Source organism: Neoarius graeffei, chromosome 6 (genome assembly GCF_027579695.1).
Source record: "Neoarius graeffei isolate fNeoGra1 chromosome 6, fNeoGra1.pri, whole genome shotgun sequence".
In the NCBI taxonomy this organism is placed as follows: domain Eukaryota; kingdom Metazoa; phylum Chordata; class Actinopteri; order Siluriformes; family Ariidae; genus Neoarius; species Neoarius graeffei.
Genome location: NC_083574.1, coordinates 106628421 through 106638420, shown reverse-complemented (window position 1 = coordinate 106638420; position 10000 = coordinate 106628421). Strand labels below are relative to the sequence as shown.

The 10000-nt window shown below is 45.2% G+C and overlaps 1 protein-coding gene across 4 annotated transcripts in view; it reads right to left on the bottom strand.

Moving 5' to 3' along the window:
• fgf7 (fibroblast growth factor 7) overlaps positions 1 to 10000 on the bottom strand; it is a 108869-nt gene that overhangs the window by 23183 nt on the left and 75686 nt on the right. For all 4 annotated transcript variants that reach the window (XM_060923083.1, XM_060923081.1, XM_060923084.1 and 1 more), the window contains one exon: positions 9858 to 10000. This exon is cut by the window's right edge. In XM_060923083.1, the coding sequence (XP_060779066.1) occupies positions 9858 to 10000 (143 nt within the window). The remainder of the gene's footprint in view (positions 1 to 9857) is intronic.

Sequence of the window (10000 nt, the reverse complement as noted above, 5' to 3'; positions counted from 1 at the left end):
AGCGGGATCTCAAAAGCAGCCTGAGGGAGGCCAGGGTGGCATATGGGAGGAAGGTGGAATTGAAAATGAAAAACAGCACTAAAGAGGCATGGCAGGGGATCAAAAACATCACTGGTTGTGGGAAGAAGAGAGGCATGGCTGATGGCGACCTGTCTATGGCCAACGACCTAAACCACTTCTACAACCGGTTTGGCAACTCTGTGATGGGGGCAGCCAATTCTATTGTCACCCCTATAGCCCCCTCACCCCCGCTACCCCCATGTGATAACGACTCAGACAACGACCCGGACATCGGCTGCTCAGCCAGCTCCCATCCCCCTCACTCACTACCCCCACCCCCAGTATGGACATGGACATTACATCCCCCCGTCCCCAAGCTCACACAACTGGCTCACCAACCCCCACTGCCTCCATTTTCCACTCTGCCCCCTCATCTCTGCTATCAGAAACAACCTACCCACCACCCACTTCCCCACACCCAAACCCAGCACACCCACCACCTACAGTCACCAGAGGCCAAGTGAGGGGGGCACTGAAAGGACTGAAGTCCAAGGCGGCTGGGCCTGATGGCATCTGTGCAAGACTGCTAAAGTCATGTGCAGAGTCACTAGCCGAACCACTCCATCACCTGTTCAATAGGAGTCTGCAGGAAGGCAAGGGACCTACACTGTGGAAAACTTCGTGCCTTATACCGATCCCAAAGAAAGCACATCCCAAAGAACTCAATGATTACAGACCGGTTGCCCTCACCTCTCACCTAATGAAAACATTAGAACGTGTGCTGCTGCACAACCATCTCAAACCCCAGGTACAACATGCACTGGATCCTCTGCAGTTTGCCTACCAAGAGAACGTAGGAGTGGAGGATGCTATTCTGTATCTTCTTCACAGGGTGCACTCTCACTTGGACAAGGGTGGATGTGCTGTGAGAATCATGTTTTTTGACTTCTCCAGTGCTTTCAACACCATCCAACCACTGCTGCTGAGAGATAAACTGGTGCAGATGGGAGTGGAGCCTGGCCTGGTAACCTGGATCACAGACTACCTCACTGAGCGGCCCCAGTTTGTTAGACTGGGAGGCCTTACATCTGAGACGGTGGTCAGCAGCATAGGAGCGCCACAAGGAACGGTGCTCTCCCCGGTGCTCTTCATTCTGTACACAACTGATTTCAGCTACAACTCTGCGATATGCCACATGCAGAAGTTTTCAGATGACACTGCAATTGTTGGTTGTATCAAGGAGGGTCAGGAAGAGGAGTACAGGGGTCTGGTGGAGGACTTTGTGGGATGGTGCCGGACCAATCAGCTGCACCTGAACACCACCAAAACCAAGGAAATGGTGGTGGATTTCAGGAGATCCACCCCGCCTGTGGTGCCGGTCTCTATTGAGGGAGAGAATGTGGAGATTGTCTCCACTTACAAGTACTTGGGGGTGTACCTAGACAATAAGCTGGACTGGTCTACAAACTCCGAGGCACTCTACAAGAAGGGCCAAAGCAGACTCTACTTCCTCAGGAGGCTGAGGTCCTTCAATGTCTGCAACCGACTTCTGCTGATGTTTTACCAGTCTGTCATGGCCAGCGTGCTCTTCTACGCTGTGGCATGCTGGGGTGGTAGCATTAGGAGGAGGGACGCTGGACGCCTGGACAGATTGGTGAGGAAGGCAGGTTCGGTGGTGGGCATGGAGCTAAAGACCCTCACCTCAACAGCAGAGAACAGAACTCTGAACAGACTGGATTCTGTAATGGACAATCCAAACCACCCCCTTCACACCATTTTCACCAACCAAATGAGTCTTTTTAGCCACAGATTCTGTGCCCCCTCATGCAGGACAGACAGGCTACGGAGGTCCTTTGTCCCACGGGCCATTCAACTGTTCAATAGCACACGGAAGGACAACAAGGACATCATCATTGGGGACTGGACTGCCTAACACCCATGTCCTCCATTTATTCCAGGCTTCTTTGCTTGTGTGTGTGTGTGTGTGTGTGTGTGTGTGTGTGTGTGTGTGTGTGTGTGTGTGTGTGTGTGTGTGTGTGTGTGCGCGTGTGTGCCTGAGCTGGCGTGTGTGTGTGTGTGTGTGTACTGTGCAATACACTTTTCACCAGATTTCTCACTGTGAAAATTGATGTCTGTTTTTGTTCACTGTAATCCCTGTGTGTGTGTGTGTGTGTGTGTGTGTGTGTGTGTGTGTGTGCGCGTGTGCATGTGTGGTGTGTATGTATGTGGGCGTGAGTGAGTGTGTGTGTGTGTGTGTGTGTGTGTGGGTGTGTGTGGGTGGGTGGGTTTTTTGACTGTGCAATACTTTCTTCACTGGACTTTTTACTGTGACAATTGAGAAGCATCCCCTCTATCATGGCTGACACTTGCTATTTGTTCACTTGTTATTTGTTCACTTAATGTTTCATTTTAATATCTCTCTTTGCACCATACCAGAAGTTTTTGCTCTTGGTTGATTTAGTGTAATTTAGTGTTGATTTAGTGTAATTTAGTGTAATGTTGATCTAGTGTAATTTCTTCCCTCTCTGTATCTTAATATGTGTTTTTTGTACATTTGTGTAAGCTACTTGACACTTTAATTTCCCTCTGGGGATCAATAAAGTTACTCTACTCTACTCTACTCTACTCTACTCTACTCTACTCTACTCTACTCTACATCTCCAGATGATCCTCATAAAGATAGACAATAGTGTGTGTGTGTGTGTGTGTGGGGGGTGTTAGTGACCGACAGACCCCTTGATCATTAAATATGATTGGATGATTTATGACGTATGTGCGTGCACTGAGCCACTTGGCTGAAACACAGTGTTTGTGTGTGTGAGGCACATTTGGGTGGATCCGTCTCTCTCTGCGCTTCAACTCCCATTGTTACAAATCATTGTCTCAGCCTTGTGTCGGCTCACACACTGCCTCTCACGCTACCAAATAACACACACACACACACACACACACACCTTACAAATGCCATGTGACTTTGTCGCACACAGTCACACACAGTGATCATGTTCCTTAACAGCAGCTTTTCTGGAATTAAACAACGGGGCCGAGCAGAACACAGCGCCCCCCTGTGGTGGAACGACACTGATATTTGGTCCTCCCACAGGACACAGTTCTCAGCATTGTGTTCATGCCTTGTGTCAGTGTGATGAAGCATTCAGAGATATAACCTCATGTCCTACTTCACCGTTAATCCCATGTCATATATCCTGCAGAATTCAGAAGTAGGTCATGACTTCAGCGCAGCAGTGTCAGAGGAGTCACATGACAAAGGAACGATGATTTCAGGTCAAGAATTTGAAGTATTATGAGCACTTTCATGAATTCTTTATAGCACCCCCTAGTGCTGCAGTGACTCAAATTTTATTGGGCTGCCCTAAAATAAAGTGTCGAAATAATGCCCGAGTGTATTATGATATATATATATATATATATATATATATATATATATATATATATATATATATATAATCCCTACTCTCAATTTCCTAATCCCTGCTCCCTAATCCCTACTCTCTACTCCCTAATCCCTACTCTCTACTCCCCAATCCCTGCTCCCTAATCCCTACTCTCTACTCCCTAATCCATACTCTCAACTCCCTAATCCCTGCTCCCTAATCCCTACTCTCTACTCCCTAATCCATACTCCCTAGTTCTAATCCCTACTTTCAACTCCCAAATCCCTACCCTCTACTGCCTAATCCTATCTCTCTAAACCCTACTCTCTCCTCCCTAATCCCTGATCTCTCCTCCCTAATCCTTAATCCCTACTCTCTCCTCCCTTCTCCCTAATCCCTACTCCCTAATCACTAATCCCTACTCTCTACTCCCTACTCCCTCATCCATACTCCCTCATTCCTACTCTCTACTCCCTAATCCCTATTTCCTTATCCCTACTCTCTCCTCCCTAATCCCGACTCCCTAGTTCTAATCTCTACTCCCTACTCCCTCATCCCTACTCCCCAATCCCTACTTTCTACTCCCTAATCCCTACTCTCTACTCCCTCATCCCAACTCCCTAATCCCTAATCCCTACTCTTTACTCCCTAATCCCTAATCCCTACTCCTTAATCCCTACTCTTTACTCCCTAATCCCTAATCCCTACTCCCTAATCCCTACTCCCTAATCCCTACTCTTTAATCTTGTCATGCTCTGCCCCAGACTTTACTCCGGAGATTTGTTGTCTCCCAGTTCAGTGCTAATCAGGATCCAGGACAGGACTTCCATCTTGCCAGCATTCACGTCCTGGTTTGCTCGGCTGTGTATAAAAAGGCCGTTCTCAGAAGGGGACTTTGCTAGAACGTCTTGTTGGTTTTTCATGTCGTCTCTGCGCCATTATTGCTTATTGGATTTTTGCTCTCTGTTTTGCCTGTTTCTTGTCACAGTTTTTTTGCACTATGTTTTTGTCTTTTTTCATGTTTGTTGTGCTACATTTTTGTCTCAAGTTTTTGTCTGGACTATTTTTTATGCTGGCGTTTTTTGTCCTTGCCTACCTCGTTTTTTTTGTCCCTAGCTTTTTCTGGATTATTTTTGGTTTATTTTTTTACTCCTATTAAATCTTTTTTATTTTTGGATTTACTGGTCTGTGTTCTGCTCTTGGATCCTACTCACCACATCTCCCCACCCATAACAAATCCCTCATCCCTACTCCCTAACCCCTACTCTCTACTCCCTAATCTATATTCTCTGCTCCCCACACACTATTCTTGTATTCATACTCTCTCTATTTTAATATATAATACTCCCTACCCTCTACTCCCTGCTACTCTGTCTCTGTTAACTTAATCTTCATTAAAAAATGAATCTAGTGTCTAAACTAATATACCCTCATGTTAGTGAACACTTGGACACGTCCTTGTTGTATCTTTAGTGTTCTGTGTTGCTGATGGTTTTAGGATTGGTGTACTAATGATGAAGCAATAGCTAGCCATAATGCACTATACTGTGTGTAGAGATTATCATATAAGCATGAGGGATTAAAGGAATAGGTTTGAGGGTGTAGGGGTTAGGGAATAGAGATTAGGGAATAGATATTAGGGAATAATGATTAGGGAATAGAGATTAGATTAGATTAGATTAGATTAGATTAGATTAGATTAGATTAGATTAAACTTTATTGATCCCTTTGGGCGGGTTCCCTCAGGGAAATTAAGATTCCAGTAGCATCATTACGGATAAACAGAGAATAGAAAATAGAGAAAACTTCTAGATAAATTAAAATAAATTAAGTATTTACATATACAAATATAAAAAGAATAAGATATGGGGAAGGGGGGCAGCAGGAGAGATATTGCACATTATATTGCACATTGTCCGGTATTGCTTATTGTCAGGCTAGGCTACTGCTCCTTCCCGTCCTCTGTCCTCCTGTTCCCCCTCCTCCCCCCAGAGAGGAGTTGTACAGTCTGATGGCATGAGGGACAAAGGAGTTTTTGAGTCTGTTCGTCCTGCACTTGGGAAGGAGCATTCTGTCACTGAACAGGCTCCTCTGGTTGCTGATGACGGTGTGCAGAGGGTGACTGGCATCGTCCATGATGTTCAGTAGTTTGTCCATAGTCCTCTTCTCTGCCACCATCACCAGAGAGTCCAGCTTCATGCCGACCACAGAGCCGGCCCGCCTGATCAGGGAATAATGATTAGGGAATAGAGATCAGGGAATAATGATTAGGGAATAGAGATCAGGGAATAATGATTAGGGAATAGAGATCAGGGAATAATGATTAGGGATTAGAGATTAGGGAATAATGATTAGGGATTAGAGATATTAGGGATTCTTATTCTCTTCAGTCTGCTGCCGTCAGGGAGGAGACTGCGGAGTCTCCGGGCCAAAACCAGCAGGCTCAAGAACAGTTTCTTTCACCAGGCGGTCAGGAGGCTCAACTCCCTCCCTGTTCTGCCCCCCCTCCCCCCTCTGCCCCCGCCACAGATTCTGCTCGCACACCCCCCTGCCCCCCCTTCAGCATCTGACATGTCATCCTCACAGTCCCCCCCAACACACACACACACACACACACACACACACACACACAGTGGGGCAAAAAAGTATTTAGTCAGTCACCAATTGTGTAAGTTCTCCCACTTAAAAAGATGAGAGGCCTGTAATTTTCATCATAGGTACACTTCAACTATGAGAGACAGAATGAGAAAAAAAATCCAGAAAATCACATTGTCTGATTTTTAAAGAATTTATTTGCAAATTATGGTGGAAAATAAGTATTTGGTCAATAACAAAAGTTCATCTCAATACTTTGTTATATACCCTTTGTTGGCAATGACAGAGGTCAAACTTTTTCTGTAAGTCTTCACAAGGTTTTCACACACTGTTGCTGGTATTTTGGCCCATTCCTCCATGCAGATCTCCTCTAGAGCAGTGATGTTTTGGGGCTGTCGCTGGGCAACACGGACTTTCAACTCCCTCCAAAGATTTTCTATGGGGTTGAGATCTGGAGTAGAGCCCTGCACTCCCGTGGGAGTCCCGCGGGACTTGCGGGACCCGCCGCAAAGCAGTGCGGCATGGGACAAATTTTGAAAGCTCATTGCAGGCACGGGCGGGACCGGAAGTGCACATATGTGGCGCGGGCGGGAGCGGGAGTGCACATATGCGCGCGCGGGTGGGAGCGGGAGTACACATATGCGGCGCGGGCGGGAGCCGTGATAAGCTGCAGTCCCGCTAACTAAAAACGTGTTTGAAATAAAATTTACAAATTTATGACTATCATATATAATTTGTGCTGGATACTTTATTTGGCATTAATAAAAACATTTTAAGATGCCTAAATTTGCAGAGAGAGTCAGATTGCCAGATTGAGTGAGGAATGGCATCTTAAATTTGCCATTGATCACCCTAACGGGCAATCCTTTGATCACGCTAATGACTCACTCGCCCGTTCACACCCAGCTAGCAAGAGAACCATGAGTGAAGTGATTTACTGCTTGAGTTAGTCTACAACTCTAATCAGAGAGACAGGTTGCACAGTGACGGTAGGCTTGACTCAATGCTATCCCAGAAATCCTTCCTGTAATATGCAAATTTGGCTGTCCAATCAAAGGCGGCCAAATTTGCATATTACAGGAAGGATTTCTGGGATAGCATTGAGTCAAGCCTACCGGCACTGTGTAACCTGTCTCTCTGATTAGAGTTGTTCACTCATGGTTCTCTTGCTAGCTCTGCTTTGCAATAAAAAAAAAAACATTAGTACAAAGCAAGCCCATTCACTTTTTTATGCTGATCAGAGAATTACAATGGTTTCTCATGTGACAAAAATGTGTGATTTGCTATTGAGTATTTTAATCGCTTGACAGCACTAATTATTATTATTATTATTAGAGACACTACATGCTGAATTCAGAAACAAGGTAAATAATAACAAACATGAACGTGAGCTGTAGATATTTATGCTCAAATCCACTCAAAGTAGGGGGCGGGGCACCATCACGGTGTGTCAAGACAAGAACTTTCCTGAGAAATAACGCGAACGTCTGCATCATGCGGGATTTGCGGGCGGGAGCTGGACAAAATATGGCAGGCGCGGGCGGGAGGGGGACTGAAAATCATAATTCTTTGTGGGCGCGGGCGGGAGCGGGACTGAAAAATCCGACCCGCGCAGACCTCTAATCTGGAGACTGGCTAGGCCACTCCAGGACCTTGAAATGCTTCTTACGAAGCCACTCCTTCATTGCCCGGGCAGTGTGTTTGGGATCATTGTCATGCTGAAAGACCCAGCCACGTTTCATCTTCAATGCCCTTGCTGATGGAAGGAGGTTTTCACTCAAAATCTCACGATACATGGCCCCATTCATTCTTTCCTTTACATGGATCAGTCGTCCTGGTCCCTTTGCAGAAAAACAGCCCCAAAGCATGATGTTTCCACCCCCATGCTTCACAGTAAGTATGGTGTTCTTTGGATGCAACTCAGCATTCTTTCTCCTCCAAACACAACAAGTTGAGTTTTTACCAAAAAGTTCTATTTTGGTTTCATCTGACCATATGACATTCTCCCAATCCTCTTCTGGATCATCCAAATGCTCTCTAGCAAACTTCAGACGGGCCTGGACATGTACTGGCTTAAGCAGGGGGACACGTCTGGCACTGCAGGATTTGAGTCCCTGGCGGCGTAGTGTGTTACTGATGGTAGCCTTTGTTACTTTGGTCCCAGCTCTCTGCAGGTCATTCACTAGGTCCCCCCATGTGGTTCTGGGATTTTTGCTCACCGTTCTTGTGATCATTTTGACCCCATGGGGTGAGATCTTGCGTGGAGCCCCAGATCAAGGGAGATTATCAGTGGTCTTGTATGTCTTCCATTTTCTAATAATTGCTCCCACAGTTGATTTCTTCACACCAAGCTGCTTACCTATTGCAGATTCAGTCTTCCTGGTGCAGGTCTACAATTTTGTTTCTGGTGTCCTTTGACAGCTCTTTGGTCTTGGCCATAGTGGAGTTTGGAGTGTGACTGTTTGAGGTTGTGGACAGGTGTCTTTTATACTGATAACGAGTTCAAACAGGTGCCATTAATACAGGTAACGAGTGGAGGACAGAGGAGCCTCTTAAAGAAGAAGTTACAGGTCTGTGAGAGCCAGAAATCTTGCTTGTTTGTAGGTGACCAAATACTTATTTTACCGAGGAATTTACCAATTAATTCATTAAAAATCCTACAATGTGATTTCCTGGATTCTTTCCCCCCATTCTGTCTCTCATAGTTGAAGTGTACCTATGATGAAAATTACAGGCCTCTCTCATCTTTTTAAGTGGGAGAACTTGCACAATTGGTGGCTGACTAAATACTTTTTTGCCCCACTGTACATACATACATACACATTTACATCTCATCGCTCATTAACACACTGAACTCAGGTACCGCACATCTCACTTTACCTCGCTCATTTGCACTATTCCGCACTACCTCATCTTAACAGCTGCTAGTTTGTTTATACTGCTTATTTCATGTTTACCTGCTATACCTCAAGTGCCCTTGACTGTTTGTTTATTTGAACCAATTTGTGTGTGTGTGTGTGTGTGTGTGTGTATGTGTGTGTGTGTGTGTGTGTATATATGAGTGTTTAGTCTACGTCTAGTTCATATCTAGAGTGTTTACACTGTTTATATTGTCTGAGTGTTTAGTCTACGTCTTGTTTTATCTAGTGTTTATACTGTTTATTTATACTGTTTATATTGTTTTTTTTTTTTCAATTATTCTATTTTTATTTATTGCATTGCCTGTTTGCACCGTGGGTCAGAGAGGACTGATATTTCATCTGTGCTGTATGTCGAGCATGTAGAGCATATTTGACAATAAAGTTGACTTGACTTGATCTGTTTGAACAGTTTTATCCACCCGTAAACTCCTGAAACATTGTGTACTTTTAGTGTTATAGTTTTACAACCTGTTACACACACACACACACACACACACACACACACACACACACACACACACACACAGTCTGTCTGTCTGTCTCTCTCTCTCTCTCTCTCTCGCTGTCTGTCTGTCTGTCTCTGTCTGTCTCTCTCTCTCACACAAACACACACCATTTGTTTTCTTCATTAAGCATCTTTCTAACTCAGCCTGTTGTGAAATGTTTGTCTGAGCGCAGCACCTGTTTTGCTTTAACACTGTCATCTCTCTATTCTTACACACACACACACACACACACACACACACACACACACACACAGAGAGAGAGAGAGAAGAGAAACACCCCCAAACACTGAGCTGGTGTAGTTTGCTGTGTGACGTATTATTTATTGCCTATTTACTGACTGTATGCTGTTATACAGAATCTGTAAATTACAGTGTGTGTGTGTGTGTGTGTGTGTGTGTGTGTGTGTGTGTGTGTGAGAGAGAGAGAGTGATATGCTCACTGTAGCAGTTGTTGGGGTTTTGTGTGCCGTTGATGTTTCCGTTCTCGTCGATGCTGAGGAACCACTGCGTGCGGCTGTACAGTCGGCGAATCCGCACGTCTCCTCCCTCCATGTAGTCGTAATTCCGAGCATAGCGTTCTTGC